Raw genomic sequence first — 21,618 nt, 5'->3', positions numbered from 1 at the left:
ACTAAAGTGTAAGAGCAGTGCATATGTGTTAAGAGCTTCTGTTTGTCTTTTTGTTTTTTAAATTACATATGTTTTCCAGTAGGTGGTGGAAAAAGATAATTTTTGTGTGTAATGTGAGCCAGTTAGGTGGAGTGAATTGAATCCTCATCAGCCATTTACATACTGTATAACAGCTCTTCGTGATCAATTGTATTACTACTACTAAATCTAGGAAATGGCTTTAAACGGCTTCAAACAAACAACTTCAGCATTACGGCTCATCACAGCTGAGAGACACAACAGACTGATTAATTGCACAATGGGTGCTGTTTAAAATGGCGGAGGACACTGCGGTTTCTATAGTGATCAACTCTTGCGCACCGGCTACCACAAAATGGGGAGAAATACCCCTGCTTGGATGCTATTTTTCCACTGAGAAAGACGATTTTCAGAAAGCTGACAGCATCTCTGCTTGGGAGTGGCAACAGGTGATCACTCTCTCTCTCTCTCTCTCTCTCTCTCTTTCGCTCTGTCTTTCTTTCTCTCCCACACACACACATCCATCCTTGTTTATCCAATAACCATTTAGAAACAGCACAAGCTGTAATACTATTTCTTAAGTGACATTTTTTAATTACTAACGAAGTCTTGGACGCATCATTTGGTTCGAACCAGCAATGGCAGATTCTGATCCATCGAATAAGAATGTAGTTCCATGCACATATGCTTTTTTATGAGCATACTCCTATTTTTTTTTTATTTACTTGTTCATTGAACTGTTGTATATAAGCAATATCACACTCGCAATCATGCTATATTGCCCTAAATCAGCACTGCTGTGATTACCTGTGGCCAAGTCACGGCAGTGCTGATTTTGGGCCATATACGTATATATACAAGTATCCCTGCCGAATCAAATGGATACAGGGCCTTCAGGTACACTCAGTCAAACAAATATCAACACCAGACTGCACGGTATTAAAACAGAACAGAGCGCTACTCGGTACAATAGAAACTGCAGATCAGATCATTATCATTTCATGATCATTCACATTTGAAGTTTATACTAGCGAGCTTTCTATTTTTCCCAACTGTTATAGAACTAAGTAAAATATAAATAAGCCAGAGATTGAAGACCCACCGCCGTCTTTTAAATCTGTTGTTTGGGAGCATTATGGTTCCTACAGTATTACAGGGCAACGAGAAGTGAACAGGACGAAGGCTGTGTGTCAGCTCTGTTTCACCGAAGTCGGGTATGTCTCAAGAAGCACATCTAACATGATGACTCATTTGCGGCGACATCATCCACATGTGTCAATTCAGCTTACGGGAGCAAAGCATAAACAGCCTGTGCAAGTAAGTCTCACCACGGTGTTCAAGCGGCCTCTTGTTGCAAGCTCAAACAGGGTTAAAATGATAACGAACGTCATAGGAGTATTTCTAGTAAATCACTGTGCCTATTGTCCTGTTAATTTTTAGTAATTTATTGTACTGTCCCGTAATTTTTGCACACGTTTGCACGTGCACTTTATATAGGTATGTTATTTAGTCTGTGTAGTCTCATGTGGTTCTGTGTTTGTATTATGTTGTTTTATGAAGAACCGTGGTCCTGGAGGAACGTTGTCTTGTTTCACTGTGTACTGTACTGACTGTATATGGCTGAACGGCAATAAAAACCACTTGACTTGACTTGACTATTTATTGCTTCAGATTAGCGGCCATACTCAGTTGTAGAGAACACAGGATTTAAGCATCTGCTTAACGTGTTTAAGCCCCATCATAAAGTTCCATCAAATACGCATTTCAGCAATTCTGTAGTGTCCGCTCTATGTAAACAAGCTGTAATTGTCTACAAATTGTCCTCTCCTCTGATAATGTGGATATTCTGATTTTCCTGAAAAAACAAAACAACAAAAAAAAAACACTTCAAAAGTGATTGGTAACTACAAGTGGTGAGCTGTCAAGTCAAGTTACAGAAATTTGCACTGCTAATGTATTAATTTTGTTACAATTATAATAATTGCACTTTTTTTACTTTTATTGTTGTTTTTATACAATGTGCACATAAGTGGCTCTTTTGTATTGTAATTTCGTTAAAGAAATATGCATAGTGCAGTCATGTATAAATGAGCCTTCACAGTAAGAATTATTGCTCATCAGTCACTGTGTTTTCAAAATAAATTATGTAAAGAAAGATTTGTTTTCCCTGCTGTCCCGAAACCCCAAAACCGAGGTACGTACCGAACCGTGAAATTTGTGTAACGTTGCAGCTCTAATATATATATATAGTTTCTCTTTTGAAGCTCATCCTGATTATTCTTTTCTTACTGCATTATCATATCATTTCCATCATTCATCTCTTCTTTCCTTCTTTCCTTACTTCCTCTGACCTTTTCATTTCTCTGTATCTATCTATTTTCTATTTTTTTAAACCTCAATTTCCCATTCCTTGTTTCAACTCATTTTATTCTATAGCAGGTCACCAATTACCAGAATGACTGTGGTTAAGTAATTAGCTTTAAAAAAATATATATATATAATTATGTTTTATTAAAATAAAAACATACATACATACATAAATAAATAAAGCAACTGAAGCTGGATCTAAAGCAACATACCATGACATGGTGGTTTACTAAGACTTAATGCCTGTAATACATACAGTATTTCCTAATCTAATGTATCTGTCTACAGTATACACAAGAAATATAATTGCAGGAAATCTATTTATTAGCTCAGTGTCTTCTGCGTGTTGATTTTCATTCAGTCACAACATCAGCAAAGTTTGCGTATTAATTAAGGATGGACATTACAGAGTAATTTAGTTAAATTGCTATAGGAAATTTAGAGCCCTCTTGGAACCTAATTGAATACCCCTGCTCAATAACCAGATAAAATGGATTTGTAAATGAACATTTAGGAAGCACATGTTCACTTCTATTGTCAATTTAAAAATATATACATTTACTAAATTCATTAATTAATTAGAAAATAGTGAATTAAGTTGGTAATTTAAAGCTGAATTTGAGTATCAAGTGTGAGTCCTTCATCATGAACAAATCTGTTTACTTTCATCTCACTCAATTATATGGAATGATCGCAGTATATGAAAATGTGAACTCGTGAACTGCACTTTCTTCTTCAAGTATTCTCATTCTCAATCAGAAAGAACCCAATGTTCAGTCCTTGACATGAGGTTCCATACAGAGTCATGGGAATGAATGGAGAATGTTAGGTGAGCACACAGGTGTTACTCTGAGTAGTCCAAGTCAATGTGTCTGATTTGCAGGCGAGCTGTAGAATTAATGCCCTTGGATTACACCCTGCCCTCCCTTAGGACAACAGACGACATGGGGGGCATCTATTTAGCAACTCAATGAACTGTTTAGGGTCATGCTTGATTGGCCGATGAAGAGCCCTGCCATCATTTGTCTTTGTTAGATTATTCCACAGTGCCTGAGGGGCAAAAGAATTCAATGAAATCACTGGTTCATTTTGTTTTCCTATTTTTGGGGAGGTTTTGGAGCTGCTGCGTTAGAGGATGAGACAAAACGAAGGGGACAAGCCAGTGAGGAAGACAAAGTGAGCTGATAAACCAAAGCTTTTATTTGGTAAAAGGTGGTATGTATTCATCTAAGACAAAGAGCCAAAGCATGATTGTTAGAATACCCACCAACTGCTCAATGAGCAACTGATTGGCTATTGACCTGCAACAAAATTGTGTCATTACTAAGGCCAGAAACATTCACGACATAAGTTTGCAAATGTAATAGGTGCTTCCCAATCAATATCAGTGCTTTTAAAACACAGAGTCCAAAATCAACACTTAACAAATGTGACATAAAATTACAATTGGCACGTAAATAAAGCAGCTAGTTGTGTTTTAAGGACTTGCTAATTGTTTTAAATGTGATGTAAGAATGATTGTTAAGGTGTATGCTAACAAGTCAACATATTTTCAATGCCACCATAAATCCATGGAACTCTATAGACTTTTCTTCCCTAGCAAGCTAAAAGTAAGATTTTTGAGTAAAATCCAATGATGAACCCTGAAACTGTACATTCACAGAACATCTGCTATTGCAGTCCTACTTCAGAGACCAAGTCGAGGAAGGCCACACTGTACAGTATGTAACACCCAGGGGTGTAAAGTAACACATTACAAATACTCACGTTACTGTAGTTAAGTAGTTTTTCCCAAGAATTGTACTTTTTAAGTAGTTTAAAAATTGTATACTTTTACTTGAGTAAATTTTAAGTGGTGTAACTGTACTGTTACTGCGCTATTTTATCACCATCTGTGTTCGCTACTTCCTTGTTCTGATTTAATTTTGATCTATCAACACGATTGGCTGGTGTGAGTCTCGTGACTCCCATCAAATCAAATCATATGTAAAAAACTTGGCGGATGGCAGCTGTAGATCGGCGTCAACTGTTATGGATTTGGAGGCTGCCTCAAACACAGTTAAACAAAAGAACAACACGGCCACACCTAAAAGGGCTTTTCGCTGTGAAAAATGCCAATTGCCTGATTGTGTCATGTGAGTTTAACTTGCTCAAGCCAGATATCAGCATTAATCCTGCCTCTAATTTGAAGAAACACATCGAGGTAAATTTAATATTTCTGCTTTCTAGATTCTGTGTGTTTATAACGTAGCCTGTAATTTAACTATCTATCACAGAGGTTATATGGTTGCTGTGAGAGATTAAGGCATTGTTATCAATAGGGCTGGGCGATAAAACAATCTTGATTTTTATCTGAAAGAGAGAGAGAGAGAGAGAGAGAGAGATGTCCTCGATACCGATGACAAACTTTGAGCCTCTGTTCTACATCTAGAACAGGGGTTATCATTACATCGATCGGGATAGCAAGACCACCACTGGTTGCTTGATCAAGATGACATATAAAAGATTGACTTTTTATTTCCTGACGTCTGTAGCTGTGTGCTGTTTCATTGACAGACGCTAATGTTTGAGCACTAACACGGGTACTCGCCTAAACAATCATATACACTTTCTAATTCCGCCAATGCCCATCTTTGTGAAACATTAATGTAAACAACATCGTTTATGTCTAAACTAAATTTAAAACAATGGGACAAAAATCATATTTGCATCAAAATGTTGGACTTGAAGTGTACCTGTCTAATAGGCTATGTCATATATAGGCTAATAATCAAACAACATTAACAAGGAAACAAGATAACCACTCACTGCTTTTGGCTGAATAACTTGAGTAGCTTTAAAAGTATTAATGTAATAAAACAGTGACATTTTTAATAATAATATTCTTTAAATAATGTTGTTAGTTTTTTAATAATATCGACCCCTGATGTAGAGATTGTGTTAATTTGTATTAAAAATGACCAGGAACGTAGAGATGATAAAATATTTTATAATTATGCTCAGCCTTTATCAAGTTTTTTCTAAAGCCTGATAGAAAAGTATTAACTTCAGGCAGAACATTTCACCAGTCACAAACTTCAGAAAATTGTGCATCATGCATTAGAAAGAGAACACAACTATTTCTGGGCTTAAAAGATACAAGAACTAAATGAATGTGGAACACTGTATCTCAAAAAGAGTACAATGTGGCCCCCCCACGTGCTACTTAAAAAATAGTTTACCCCAAAATGTTCTTATCATTTAGTCACCCTTATATCTACCTGGATGTGTATGACTGACTTTCTTCAGCAGAACACAAATTAAGATGTTAAGAAGAATATCCAGAATATGGACATACCTTAAGAAGGTCCATTCAATGCCAAACATTTGATGCTCCAAAAAGCTAATAAAGGCAGCACAAAAGTAATCCATAAGACTCCAGTTGTTTAATCCATGTCTTAAGAGAGGATATGATAGGTATGTATGAGGAAAAATATCAATATTTAAATACATTTTTGCTAGAAATATTTCTTCCTGCCCAATAGATGACGATACGCGTGAACAACAATATGAATCACCAAATCGAAAGAAGAAAGTGAAAGATAAAGTGGAGATTTGGGCAGGGAGGAGAATTTATAGTCAAAAAGTACTAAAATATTGATCTGTTTCTAACCCAACCTATCATATATTTTCTGAAAACATGGATTAAACCACTGGAGTCACATGGATTAGGCTACTTTTATGCTGACTTGAGTTATTTTTTTGGCAGCCATTCACTTGCATTGTATGGACCAAAAGAGCTGAGATATTCTTCTAAAAATCTTAATTTTTGTTCTGCTGAAGAAATAAAGTCATACACATTCGGGATGGCATAAGGGTGAGTAAATGATGAGAGAATTTTAATTTTTGTGTGAATTATTCATTTGAAGCCCGATGTGGTCCCTGTACCAAACAAATGCTCTACCCCCTTTATTGTGCAGGACATAATGCACCTAGTGACCCTGCTTTTTTAGTGTTTTTTTTTTCATTCCTTGCATTGTTTTGTTTTATGCGCAACAGTAACTCTCTTTGTTGGCATTAAGGGAAATTTAGACATTACACATAAACTGATTTTAATGTAATTATTTCATACATTATGATATAAAATGGGGATCATTGTATTGAAAATAATGTAGCCCTTTTATTTTAATTTTTTCATCAGATTCATGTAGTTTACAGTATCATCAGATAAGTGATGTATTTAAAAAGTTGTCAGTCACAAACACCTATAAAATACCTACAATTTTTATTCTTTCTGGCAAACAGCCATAAAAGGGAATGTAAATGTAAGGATTCCAACAGGAAGGAAGTGGGAAGCGGGAAGCGGGATGGCAGTCCATTTAAATAAGCTTTTATTCAAGCGTTCAGCTTCACAGACTAAGCATAGGCTTTTCAGCGTAATAAACAAAGAGCAGGCTTTTCAGCTCCACAAACACTAAACAGACTTTACAGATACAGAAGTGGCTTTTCAGCTTCACGCAATTCTCTCTCCCTCACTGGCGTTCTTGGTGGCCTTTTCAAGCCCATCTCCGCTGTCACTGTAACGAGAAACAGGTGTTACGCATCATTAATCACCAGGTGATGGCCCTTACCGCTTCCTCTCTCCCCAGTGACAGACACATGACCACGTCCCACTCCACAGTATGTGTGCTACATTTTGAATTTTCAGAATACAGTTTTAATTTCAATGGGGCATAGATTTCACAACTCAGTGCTCAATACTCACTACTCATGAGTACTTTTAAATGAGCTACTTTTTTACTCTTACTTGAGTAGTTTAGAGGACAGGTACTTTTACTGTAATCAAACTACATTTTTTAAGAAGTAACAGTACTTTTACTTGAGTATTATTTTTCAGGACTCTTTCAGACAGTGTGCATTTTAAATGCTGCTCAAGAGAGATGGAGAAATTGAAGATTCTAATGTCTGCTCTTTGATGTACCTGAAGTTACATTAATCAATCTGTTACAATTTATATCAAAGGAGAGTATCAGTAATCAACACCTGCCCAATCTCAATGAAAACTGTGAATTTAATTGAAAGGATCTGTCTTTTTCATAAAATAAATGGCAAATTAGAGCCCCCATACTACCTTCATTCAAGATGGTCTATATTAAACACACCTTCAATACCTTTCAGAAATCCACAGAAATAGCTATCTCTTTGAAGAGTTTTTTCCTGACTTTACAACTATGCACCCTTTCAGCTGCTTAAACACTGATGATGTACATTCTCAGGATCTGGGACATCTAACATATTTGTCTCATGTTCTAGAGCAAGTTGAGAGAGGCCAAACTGGAGGTATGTATCACAGAGAACTGGACGTGTCTTTGTATCAAAGGCTGTCCGAGAGAGATTGGAGGGAAGCCTTGTCTCCTCGCTGATGTCGTATAGGCACCGGGTCTTGGTTATGGTGACCAGGTTCCTTGATGTTTCCTTCATGCTTGGCAAAACTGGACGGTCATATTAAAGCTCAACTACTGACTTTCAAAGAGGATTGGGAAAGAGACTCCAGAAAAAAATTAAATTAAAATAAAAAGTACAAAAACGCACTACAAAATTCCACCATAATGGTTGCCATTCATATTGGGTTACAATAGATTTCTATAAACTGCATTCATGGTATATGCAACTGTATTAGAATATGTTTGAACTGTATACTATGTTAAATATGTGGCTTCTCTTGTTCTTAAAATAGTATGTGACATAAATAAACTGTAATGTGTTAGGACATCGCAAGGATTCATCCATCCATCCATCCATCGTCAACCGCTTATCCTGTGTACAGGGTCGCGGGGGGCTGGAGCCTATCCCAGCTAACATTGGGCGAAAGGCGGGGGACACCCTGGACAGGTCGCCAGTCCATCATCGCAAGGATTACAATCTAAAAATTGGCTTCCCCTGCTTAGCCTGTGAGTCATGTTAGTCCTTGAAGAACAAGTGTTTACATTTTGAATAAAGATGTCACAAAGCAGCATTTGTTTTTTAAATGGAATAGCATATATTACATTTGATATTTACATTAATTCATTTAGCAGATGCATTTATCTAAAGCAACATACAAATGAGGGATAGGCTACAACATAACTGATTAATCCAGATGAGGCAATGGCAATAGATGCACTGATGAATCATTCAGAATGAAAATTATAATTATAATCATAATGTCTGTGTGTGTGGGTGTGTGTGTGTTCTAAATATCTCTGTGGAAGATCTAAGGCAAGAGAGCACTAAGATCTAGATGGCTCTATTATTTGCTAAATAAAGTTGCTTTTTCTTTTCTTTTCCTTTTTTTTACTTTTACGTCACTAAATAACTACATTATGGTAAATGTAACACAATAAATGGTTAAATATGGAATGAAACAAACAAACAAAATGTAAAAGTAAAGGGACGTTCACATGGTCAGTAATTTAATTAATTGTGTTCACCAAGTTGATGGACTCTAACAGGCGTTCTGACTTGGCTGTAGCTCTATCAGGCAGCAAACCATGTGGGATCCAATCTCTGCATTCCAACATGGCATCAATGCTCATTTGCATAATGTTGAACTCTCACTTTGTCACTATGTTGATGCAAATTTATGTCACTGTGAACACTTAATAGTGAATGCTCAGTTATTTTGGATCTACATTTTATTAATATATTCACATACAAATCAGTTACATAAACATTCACACAGATTCAAAACATATTCTTGTGACATGAAATTCATTGACCATATACTGTATAATAAACACTTTTCTGATGTAAAATATTTATCAAACCTTGAGCAGGATACAATGCCATTAAAGGCTTGTGCTCACAATTGTAGCTGTGAACGAGTGCCGGTAGCCTTACATAAATGACTTAAATACAGCTCTCATGTGATAAACATATTTATGTTTCAAAAATTATATATTTATTAATATAATACTTTTTTTATTTTATATTAATTATATAAAATAATTTTTTTAACATAATAATGTTTATCACATGAGAGCTGTATTTAAGTCATTTTCACATTAATTGCATTTTTCTGTATTTCAATAACTTAATGTATGTAACATAATCTGTAAAACTACATCTCCATCAAGCCTCTAATCCAATCAGGCTTTGTGATATCAATGCTGGAGCTGAAGAGGTGGGCGGGGTTAAAACCTGATGAAGATGAAGTTCTGCTTGATCTGCTGCTTCTGAGCATCTCCATGAGCAAATAAACACATGTAAGCATTTAATACATCATTTTATGAGTACTCAAAAGAATTTCTGAAAGACTGTTGAGTGGATTAACTGTTCAGGGCTGAAGTACACAGACAGGTGGAATCGGCCTTGAAGCAACACAGTTTTCTGGTTAAGTCTTTTAAATATCAGTGCACTTGCTTTCTGACACTTTAACTTTATTTTACATTGTAATGTTTTGCTTTTAATGTCGATTGTGAATATTATGGTAACACTTTATTTTAGGGATCAGAAATGACACAGTAATTAATGACTAATTACACTATGTGCATGTGCAACTTATACTGTAAGTATAAAATAAATATAGTGGGCAGAGACTTTTGATGCTTAGTGTAAATAGCAACAAAAGTATCCTCTTTGCATTAAGGCCAAATAGTGTTACATGCTATTTGGACACTAATTAAATGCTACCACTCACTAGATGGGCATCCCTGCAGCATGTTTATTGTGTTTATTTAGAGTCCCACAAACTCCCTACACCAACCTCTAGCTCTAAACGTAACGCTAACCTTCCTTGCTTTGTTGAAATACTATATGCATTCTACAAATATATTATACTTATAAGCTACACATTCACACAGAGGACAGAGAACCTATAAAGGATGTATTTTGCATCATCTTAGCTATTGATATATTTTGTTTTTAGCTAAGAAATGTATTAATATAACACATTTAAAGGGGCCATATAGCGGCCAATAAAGGCTTAATAAACCATTTATAATGCCAAACAAGTCCATAACTAGTCACTTCCAAGTGCAATTAATAGTCATGAATTACAGTCTAATTTCTGATCCCTAAACTAAAGTGTTAATGAAATTTTATCGATGTGTATTAAGCTTATTTAAGTTCACTGGCACTCATTCACTACTGCAACTGTGAGCACAAGCCTTTGATGGCATTATATCCTGCTCTAGGTTTGATCAAATTTATTGTACATCGGGAATGTTTTTATTATGCAGTATATGGTCATTTATTATTGTGAAATTTCATGTCACAAGAATATTTTTTGAATCCATGTGAATGTTTATGTAACTGATTTGTATGTGTGTATCTGAATACATTAATAAAATGGAAAACCAAAATAAATGAGCATTCAATATTAACTGACAGGTAACACTTCAGTTACTATTAATGGTTTAAAATATGTTTTTACTTTATAATCCTGTTCAAGATAACCATTAACTCATAAGGAATAACTCAATAATATCTCATTAACTAATAGTGAATTACCATGATTTTCACGTAATAATACTGTTTCAGCTCATTAGTAATTCCTTCATATGGATGTGGTAAGACTTGACTCATTACTTAGGGTTAACGAAGATTTTAAATGTTCTATTCTAAGTAACTATTAAGAAGAACTCATTATGTATGATGTAAAATGCACAAGTTATTCATTAATGATTACAAGAGATACTCCAAATAATACAGAGTTTGGACATACAGCGCAACATCCCTTTATTTAAGGTAAGCTGACTAGTCATGATACTAAGCACTGGTGACTGGTGTTACATTCAAAACTGATAACGGTTATGATGCATATGCATCACTGATGATGCAATTACATGTTGACAATAAAAGTATAATTGTTCACATTTTAGACACTGGATTTTGAGCAGTTAATGTTGTGATGAGTACCTAATTAGTAGTTATTTTTATTTACTCATAGGCAAATACATTTCTGTAAATATTGATTAGCTAACAGTGAACTACCACAGTCATCAGATCACTATTACTTACTGATTAGTTAATTGTGTTTCTATATTAGTTAATAGTAGTGACTGAAGTAGTGTTTATGTAGTACTACTCATTTGTCCTGCTTTAATTCCTGCACAGTTATGAAAAAGTATTCTAAAGTGTTACCACATTTTCTTTAGAAAATCATGCAGAATACATACAGTACATACTAGGGATTTTATAATTTAGAAAGGGGCAAAACATCTCAGATTATCAATTATTACTGTCTCAACAGGCAACATGTGGTCCTCTTTTCATCATGCAACTAAAATTCTAGAAAGCAACAACATGAATATTGAATTTTGTCATCAGCCATTCAAGAAAACAGACTGCATGCAATTCATTCATTTGTTAGAGCGACTGGGCTCCATGAAGTTTTAAACTAGCAACCTCATGTTTCCTATTCTATACCCTTCCCCATTAAAACAAGCTGTTTTCAGGGTCTGACATGGTGAAGCTTGCTGCATGAGGCACCCCAAGTCTTTCCCCCAGCCATCAATCATTTAGACCTGAGTGACCGAGTGAGTTAAATCAGCTGTACCATGAGTGGGAGAGAAGCGAGAACACGATTCCCAGGGAACATCGAATGGGGACGATGCTAAGTGGTTCTGTAGTTAGACTATCTTGCACTGGGGGATGCATGCTCAAGGGTGCAAAAAGGATATTCTTGAGGGGTCTTGCCCAGGGGATGGATGGTCAAGCTGTGTTTGAAAGAATCATATGATGTTATTGATTTTATTTAAGGAAAGACCTTAAGGTCTACATCTATCAGAAGTAGAGGCAAGGTTAGTGCTGAACAGGGCTGTGTTTGTGCACCATTCAAAATTGAATGGAGAATGCCAATTCAATTTCAGTAGCAAGCAGGATGTGTAATTAAGAAAGCTCAATTAAATTGAATGAAATTTACTGTAAATAAATATAAACTTTGTAAGTTTAGTTTTTATTTTCAAGTTAATTTTTCTATTTACAGGAAATAGGTTACCATATATAAAATTTGGGTTATTTCCATATACATTAGTTGAAATCAGTTGATTTAATAATATGTTTTACTTAAAAAAATAATATTTTTGGACTTAAACCAAACTGGTTAATGTCCTGTAGATGTTACCACATGAAGCACATTTGTAGGTAATTTTTGTTTTGTTTTTCTCCAGTATGGAAAAACACTTAATTGTCAATATATTAATCAGTTAAGGAAAAAAATAAGTTTACCTATGATTAAATAGGCATAATAAGTGAAAATTAATAATGTAGTTTTGTCACAAACATCATGCTGTTGTGTTGGACAAATGTAATCCCTCTGTTCTGTGTCCTTGTTGAATTGATTTGAATTCAATTGATTTAATTCCACTCCCTGTCATTCTTATTCAATTCTAATTCAACGCTCTTAAGAAACGGAATTCAATTCAGCCAATTCAAATTCTAACAATTAAAGAGGGGGTTATTCTAAATTTTGCCCGAATCTGGTGATAATGCTGTTCAGATGTTGATAATGAATTATGAAGGTGATGGTATCACGTGTAATCCATCATTCGCAAAGCAGCCATCGCTTTTAAATTAAGATTATATTGAGTTACAGTATAAGGAGATAATGAACTGTTTCTGTGTAAACAAAGGTTTTACACTGAATGTTGACCGCAGTTTGCTGTTATGGCTGGTGTTAATTGACCATTAGAAGTTTTATATTTATATTTAAAGAGTTTATTGCCTTTGTCTTTGGACCTCTCTATGCAGTGGCCCTCTTAAATGCCAACGTTTCTATAAATCACCTTGAATTTAATAACATCCAGTACTGCCTCAAGATTATAGGGGCCATAATCAATAGAGTTGTCATGTTGCCCTTTGTCTCGCATAGCCAGACTTTTGATAGTCTGGTCCACTCAATTGCTTATTTTGGCCAAGAACCACCCAATTAGACAGCAAGGGGCCATCTGACCAATACGTAAAGTATGTCTTGCTCTCAAGTGTCATCATAGCAGCCCACTACCTTTAAAAAAAACAAAAAAGACTTTGTTTTCAGGCAGACTGGTAAAACCTTGTGCACCCAGATTTGTAGAAGTTGCGTTTAAATAAACAATCTGTTTGGAGCATGCGGTTTTGGCAAGTGCCTATTTTGTGTGCAATATGCTTTAGATAATTTAAAAAGCTGGCAAAGTATTTGTGATATTATCCTTTCATTTTGCAGCTATTAAAATGTCACAATAATAAATGTTCAGCATGCTTGTCTGGCATACTTGTTTGTAAAAATCAAAAGGAACATATGTTTTTGGAGTGAGCTTTGCTTGGGGAACTCTGCTTAGTAAGTAGAGAATGTCTAGGTTACGGATGTAACCTCCATTCCCTGATGGAGGGAACGAGACGTTGTGTCGAAGAAGCTCTTGAGTGCCGAATATACCTCTGATCTATGAAAAATGGCCAATGAGAAGTTGCCGTTATGTCGAAGAAGCGACACTAAGGGTCCGATTTAAATCACACCATGCGCTGAGCCGTGTACGTGTACTGCTGACACAGGTACTTGACGTGCCAAAACGACCAGTTGTATCAGACTGCACGTACCCGTCCCTTAATGCCCCATAAAGTCATCAGAATCCTTATAGTTACCCTAGACAGGGGAACAAAGCAACGGGGCCGAAGGGGCCGAGCCTAGCCGGGCCTCTTTTCTCTCTATGTTTCTCGCATCGGGGAAGGGGGTCTTACACAGTTTCCTATTCTTTCAGGGGGAAAAGACCCTGCGGAGACCACACCTGCCCAGAGAGGGGGAGTTAAGAGTGGTGACATATACCACATGGGCTTTTAGGTCACATGTGGGATGTGGCGTGGTGGTAGATCCCGCCTCTTCGGAGGGAGGAGTTGCTATAGACACGGCGACCGGGGGGCCCAAAGAAGACGCGAGGCACTCTCCATAGCGCGTCAGCCACCACACTGAGTTTGCCGGGGATGTGAGTGGCGCGCAGCGACTTGAGTCGGGCATGTACGCCGCCTTGTACGCTACCGCGGTGGTGCTGTCTGATCTGATCAAGACATGTTTGCCCTGAACCAGCGGGAGAAACCTCCGCAGGGCAAAGAATACACTCAACAACTCTAGGCAGTTGATGTGCCAGCGCAGCGGGGCCCCTTTCCATCTGCCCGCTGCTGCGTGCCCATTGCACACGGCGCCCCAACCCAATTTGGAGGGGTCGGTTGACCAGGACGTGTTGGGACACATGCTGCAAGGGAACTCCTGCACGCAGAAAGCAGAGGTCTGTCCAGGGTTTGAATGTTTGGCGGCAGGCGGGGGTGACCATCACACGGTGCTTGACCACCAAACTGGTGCTGAGAAAAGACCCGAAGCACTTACCTTGCTCCGCACACCCGGCAGGGGGCAGGTTAGTGACTGAGGAGGAGGTCCGGTGGAGGCGTCCTCTATACTCGTCAGAACCGGCCGATGCAGCGGCGAGCTCATCGAGCTCGGGGGGCTCCAGAGGATACGCAGGCTGGCTGTGAGGCAATTTTTTTGTTCTTCTACAAAAATATCCTGGATATTTTCGGCAATTTTGAAATCCCGGCCAGATGATATGTTCAGGTCATTTGGTCACCCCAGAGCCATATAGAGAGAGAGTTGCGACAACAGAAGTTCTAAATGCTTGATCGTCACGTGATTCACGTGGACTTCAGATAGTTCCAGGAAGTGCTTTGGCGGGCATTTCAAACTGTTAGAGTAGCGTGACAGAACTGCGATTTCTGGTAATTAGAAGTCAATAAATGCATTTATTTTATATATTTATGTAACACACCGACATATGTATGTAGCATGAGTATGTTGTTACAGCGATGTTGTTTTTTTAAAGATCAAATCAGCTAATATTTGAGGATGTGCCTCAACTTATTTCAGGCTAGGGTTTCTGTTGCCTTTTTATGTTACCTCATGTTCATTGTTTTCACTAATCTCATGGTAACTAATGTCATATTTATGACTTTTCAGATAGTACAGAGACAGGCTGGTGACAGGTGATTTCCAGCTCGCACTGCACAATGGGTCAATGAGCTATTAACTATTAGCAGCAGTTACGTAAATGTAAAATTTAGTGAAATGAAGCTTATTGTTTACAATTCTATATATAGTAATATAATTATTTATGTATTATAAATATTATATATCTAATGTATAATTCTTACAATACTTATTCATATACACAATATATTTAAAACAACTTAAGCATACTCGTATATAAACTGCCGTTCAAAAGTAATGAGGCTGAAAATTCAGCTTGGCATCACAGGAGTAAATTACATTTTAAATACATTAAAATAGAAAACAGTTATTTTAAATTGAAATAATATATTACGATATTACTTTTTTTTTGTATTTTTATTCAAATAAATGCAACAACTATTTACAGCAATTCATGAATAAATTTCTAATAAATTAAATAGCATGCCAAGCATTTTGTATGTGTCCTTTCTTTCATGTTGTCGTTGCATAGTGCGTCGCAAACGGTTTGTTCTGCTGCATCTCTACGGCGCGGCATGTGTTTGCTGCTACTTCCGGGAACTATTGAGAGGCTCCACGAGCCACCATTGCTGTAAAAAAAACGTTCCATTGGAGTCAATGGAGTTGTCGCAACTCTCTCTCTATATGGCTCTGGGTCACCCTATAACAGATTGTCTCATAATAATACTGTAACAATGACACTGGAAATGACAAAGATTTGAAGATGAAGAACCTATTTGCAGTTTATTTGCAATAGTGCAAACCAAAAAATGTAAATCCAACGTGAAAACATGAACCAGACATAAACTAGACTTGGCAAACAAAGTACATTTATCATTACTTGACAAAAGACAAAGGCAAACATGAGGGCTTAAATGCACAGACATTGGGTAAAACAATAACAAGAAAACCAACAAACAGACTATAAACAAGATAACAAGACTAATAACCTTAAACCAATGACAAACTAGAACTGGTAAGACAATAAACCAATGAAAACAAGACATATGAACATGGAAGAAAACATTAAATCCCATGACGTGAAACAGGAACTAGAATTCCAAAATAAAAGACATGAAAACAAAACATGAACAAAAATACATCTAGACATGTCAAATACAAGCCATAATAAATTATTTATTTTACATTCAAATTAATAGTTAATTAAATGCTAATAAATTCATAAATAAAATTGTTATGCATGATAGTAATTATTTCTCTTTGTGCTCCCAATAATGCACAGCAAATGAGAAACAAAATGTGAATAAAAACTTATAAATTGATTTTATTTAAAAAAAAGTATAGGTATATAAGATGTCATGTTGTCTATTAACAACAAATTGTCGGAAACATTCTCTGTTTCATAGAATAGAATGGTGTTCTTTTATCAATGGTTATGTCTTGTAAAAGTAAACAAATTGTGGTTGGTCACACTACATCACCATCAGACAGTTTCATCTTATACAAGTGAGCCATAATAAACTGCCAGTAGATGGCGGTAATGCTCTATTTTAGTTTGTGATATGTTGTTACAAAAGAAGAAGAAGAACGATGCTGCCACATTCTGAGCAGTAGCTGCAATACGCTGCCAGATCGTCAGATGTTTTGTAGGTAGAAGTTTGGTTTCTATGCAATAAAGAAGGATATTAGCTGTAATCTGACCAAAACATGATGTAACATTTGGTCAAGCTACACCGCGCTACTTGCTGAAAAAAAGTAGTTGGCTACGATAAGCTACTCTGTTTTAAAAGTAGCTGAGCTACTGTCAAGCTACTGAACAATGTAGTTAAGTTAGTAGTCCCGCTAATTGTAGCTAGGTACTCCCCAACATTGACACATACAGCGCAACATCTCTTTATTTAAGGTAAGCTGACTATTCATGATACTAGGCACTGTCGAGTGGTGTCACATTCATAACTGATAACGGTTATGATGCATATGCATCTCTGATGATGCAATTACATGTTGACGATAAAAGTATAATTGTTCACATTTTAGACACTGGATTTTGAGCAAATAATTGAGTAATTATTAAGTTGTTAGAATTATTTACTTTTAGTTAGTAGTTCTCAGTGAGGCAAATACATTTCTGTAAACATTGATTAGCTAACAGCGAACTACCACAGTCATCAGATCACTATTACTTACTGATTAGTTAATTGTGTTTCTATATTAGTTAACAGTAGTGACTGAAGTATTAATGTAGTACTACTCATTTGCCCTGCTTTAATTCCTGCATTGTCATCTATTAAATATAAAACCGTATTCTAAAGTGTTACCAAAATGGTATTACTGTCTTACTCTGGGACATGGTTGCTTTATCTAGTCTACCCATACAAATAATTGAAGGTACATTCCTCTTTGAAACCTGTAAACTGGATTTTGCTATCGTCTGATTCACACCTCAGCACATATAAACGTGTTAATTAGCGAAAGATCATTTATAAGAAAATTGTAAAAAGAACCTAGGGACACTTTCACTGAAGTCATTTGACTCCCAGTGAGAGACTATGGGAAATTGAACACCTTCACTTTTCGCTCACAGCAAGGCACTGCGGTGGCCGCTCACAGTACGCTGTTCTTCTGAAAAAGGAGAGGATAACTCAAAGAATATAAATGGACCTCATCAAACTGCTGCAGAACTGCCAGGCACATTTTTATGATAGTGGTGTAATCAAAATCAGGTTTGCTGGAGGGCGCAGAAAGCAGATGACTCAGACAGAAAAAAATAGGGAGTGTGTTAACATTTTATGATTGGATGATCTACACCTACGCATTGTCTAGGTGATGGCAGCTCTCAATGCAGCTCTGCTGAGATAAGGTACATATGAAAGCAAAAATGAGACGGTTGCTGAAGACGTGCACCATGAGCGGTGTAGATACAAAATAACCAGAAAAAAATCTCACTTTTCTCTTTATTGCTAAGGCAAGCATCACTATTGCTCATACTGTTGGTTAGGAGTATAAAAAGACCCTTTACCATGTATTACATTTCAGAGCATAACTCGTCTTGCACCGTTTGTGCTTCAAGCATGAATGATACCTCAAATTGTGTGGCTTGTTGAGTATAGGTGAGCTATTACTTTTCTAAGCAAATGGACTTATAATTTTCACCTGGTGAAATTCCATAGACTTACAAATACGATGAAACCCATATCTCGACACCAGAATATCATAGATACTTGGAGGTGGGCTCCTTTGACTTGGGCAAGTAAGCAACCCAGAACGTATCAAACAACTACCAACACCATAGCAACCACTCAGAACACCCTAGCAACTGCAGAGTATTGTACTAAAAACAAAAGATCGTCTTGATCTAACTAGTACTTTACTTTTAACAAAACATAACAAAAGTAAAAACTACGAAAAACGATTACTTTTTAATTTGTTTTTAAACTAGCAAATGGACACAAAGTTTTTGCCTGTTGGACAAAAGTATATGGCTAAATCAATCAATCAATCATTCAATCAATCCAAACAAACAAACAATAAACACACACACATATATATATATATATATATATATATATATATATATATATATATATATATATATATACACTGTATATGCGAGCCAAAGTGTCCAGAGTATCACAGAGACTTGGTGATGGGCTTATTTGATTTGGGTTAGGAAGCATCCACAAAAACGAAGAATAGTTTAGCAACCACCCAGCAATTCACACTAAACAATCCAAAATATCCAGGCAACCATGCTAGCACAATAAAATGCTACATTTTCTTAAAAAAATGTAAAAATCTCAATATCCCAGGGTCAAAAACTGTGTAAATGTGTTAAGTCATGTGTAGAACTCTTTTGATTACAGCAATTAGTTTAAGTCATTAAAAGGGAATTTCAAGCCTTATCGAGCACATCTCCCTCACAGTAGCACACACAAATCTCAGCTTTGAAAATCAGAATGGCACATTAGAACCTTTACGGGTGGCATGTAATTCAAACTGTAGTGACAGGTGTTTCAGGAAGACAAGATACCCTGTAAAGCATGTCAATCTGCTAATATCTGTATGGCGAATGAGGTGGATTAGACATGGAGTGAACAGTGCATTGGACAGCAAGAACAGAGGAACATGCCATGCTTCAAGAAGGGAACAGCCTGTCTCCTGGTGACCCCAGAGGGATTTGTTTGGGCAGACATAAGAAACCAAGCTACTGAGCTACACAACCCTAAAACAATTAGAAGTTTGTCTGCCTCTGTATTTGCATGACAAGCAGCATTATTTTCCCTGTGGTCAGACATGGCCAATTTCCCTGCCAGTTATTGAATCAGGAAACACAGAGCAGAAAATAGGGAAAATGAAAAAAAAAAAAGGAGCAAGAAAAAAATAAATAAAGTTGCTGCTGTTAGTTTAAAAAGCACAAGTACTGTATGGTAAATGTTGCAGTTCAAATGAGGAAGTGGCAAAAGTCAGTTGCTCAGAGTTTGAGAATATGAAAAACATATTGAAATAAAATACATCGAATATGATTGTTCAAAGATTTGCAGTGCTACAAAAGGGCAGCTATTTGATTTCATTTCAGTCTTAAAATAATTTGACTTACATAATCTAAACTATTTTGTCAATCACACAATATATAGTCCCAGTTGAGACAATAACTTGGTTTGGCTGTTCTTGAATTTGGAGCCAAGAACTGCTAAGAACCAATATACTGTACCACAGCAGAAAAGTCTCGCTAGAAGCAAAGCACAACAAAACTAACAAAGCATGAATCAAGCATAAGCTGTTTTGAGTCGATTTTGAACCTGTTTTTAAAAAGACACTTGAACATGATTCTTTTTAAATCTGCTTTACTGTAGCTCTTGAGTACAAAAAGGCCTGTGATGGAAAATCCAAACTTTCACAGACATATCAAATCAACCTCTTTTAATCAGTTACTGTAACTTTCTAATTTCTTGTGGCAGTATATACCTGATGACTCAAGTGTTGCCCCATCTAGATTTGGTTCAGTTGAAAGCTCGAGGACCATGATTAGATTATTAGACATATTTTGAGAAGAAACATTTCCAAGAAGTGAAACACTCACCTATAGAGCAGTTTGTTGTGAAGCAGGGATCATAGTTCGCTGTTTCCATTTCACCAGGCTGGTTGTAGCTGGAAGAAATCCTGAAGGGTTTGTTCCGAGCCCCTAAGTTGAGATGAACCACTGCCCAGCTGAAAAGGAGAGAGAAAACCAGCAGGATCAGCACCAGAACCAGACAGCAGGGCCGGTGCAATGCCCGCAGTGGGCTGTTAGAAGTTAGGGTAGCCCCTGGGAGACCTTCCCCAATTTGGTTCAGTTCTACAGTCTCTGGAGAGCTAACAGAGGGAGGTGTCTGGCCAACTGATGCAAAACCAGCACCCTCTGCCATTTTGGGGTCATCCTCTGTTGTCGAATCACACATCCCTAATATTTCCAGGGATATTCAAGCTCTTTCACCAAAATTCAGGTACTGTGGACCAGGCACTTGTTTTGTTGTATATGTGTGTTTAGAGATGTCGTCTCCAGGGATGATGCCTGTGAAAGTATGCAGGGATGCGTGGTTGCTTTGTGGGTTTGTGCGTATTTAACTAACCTCCACCTCTCATAAAGAAAGTAAATTATCTATGTAATTTTATTAAGCAAATTGCTCGGATTTCAATTTGCTAGGGACCAGTGACCAATGATTTTACTCTCCACCCTCTATTTCTCCTCCCTCTCTTGTTCTTTGCTTTCTCCTAGACCAGTAACCTGTTGTGTTGTTTCTAATCTCAGTGCGGGATTTGCATTGAAGTCTAATATGCTCAAACAACAGGAGTTAAGACCCATGACTAAGTGGCCTTCTCTAATTAAACATGTAGACAGCTAGCAATCACAGTGAAATGAAGACAGGCAGCTATCAGGCAGAAAGGATGCAGTTGGATACACTTAGATACAGGTTTTAACACATTTCCCTTAAGGTTTGGTTTAAATTAGCCAGTGATTATTGTCTTTGTATGAGTGATTATAGTTTAAAACATTAATTCACCCAAAAATTAATTCATATTTTGCTGCCTGATATGACTTTCTTTCTTGAGTGGAAGAAAGCAGTTATCCAGCAGAATGTCCAAGCTCATCTTTTCTGGAAAAAAGAATAATGAAAGAAAGAAAATAAAAGATGATTGTAAAAAGGTGAACAGTAACCACAGCTGTTCCTGATTATCATCTGTATTTGTTGTATGGAAAAGAGCATCCTGGACCTTCTGCTAAAAATCTTCTTTAATTGTGTTTCAATAGTAGCGATGGGTTGGAAAGGAACAACACAGGATAGATA

At 36.7% G+C, this 21,618-nt stretch overlaps 1 protein-coding gene across 1 annotated transcript in view; it reads right to left on the bottom strand.

The window, feature by feature from the left end:
- The window catches only part of LOC127662397 (ALK tyrosine kinase receptor-like), a 643,215-nt gene that overhangs the window by 110,325 nt on the left and 511,272 nt on the right, over positions 1 to 21,618 (bottom strand). The window contains exon 5 of the mRNA XM_052153544.1: positions 20,373 to 20,500. Coding sequence (XP_052009504.1) covers positions 20,373 to 20,500 — 128 coding nt within the window. The remainder of the gene's footprint in view (positions 1 to 20,372; positions 20,501 to 21,618) is intronic.

Source organism: Xyrauchen texanus, chromosome 22 (assembly GCF_025860055.1).
Source record: "Xyrauchen texanus isolate HMW12.3.18 chromosome 22, RBS_HiC_50CHRs, whole genome shotgun sequence".
Taxonomy (NCBI): Eukaryota; Metazoa; Chordata; class Actinopteri; order Cypriniformes; family Catostomidae; genus Xyrauchen; species Xyrauchen texanus.
Note: the sequence above shows the minus strand (reverse complement) of the source record. Positions and strands in the feature narration are given on the sequence as shown.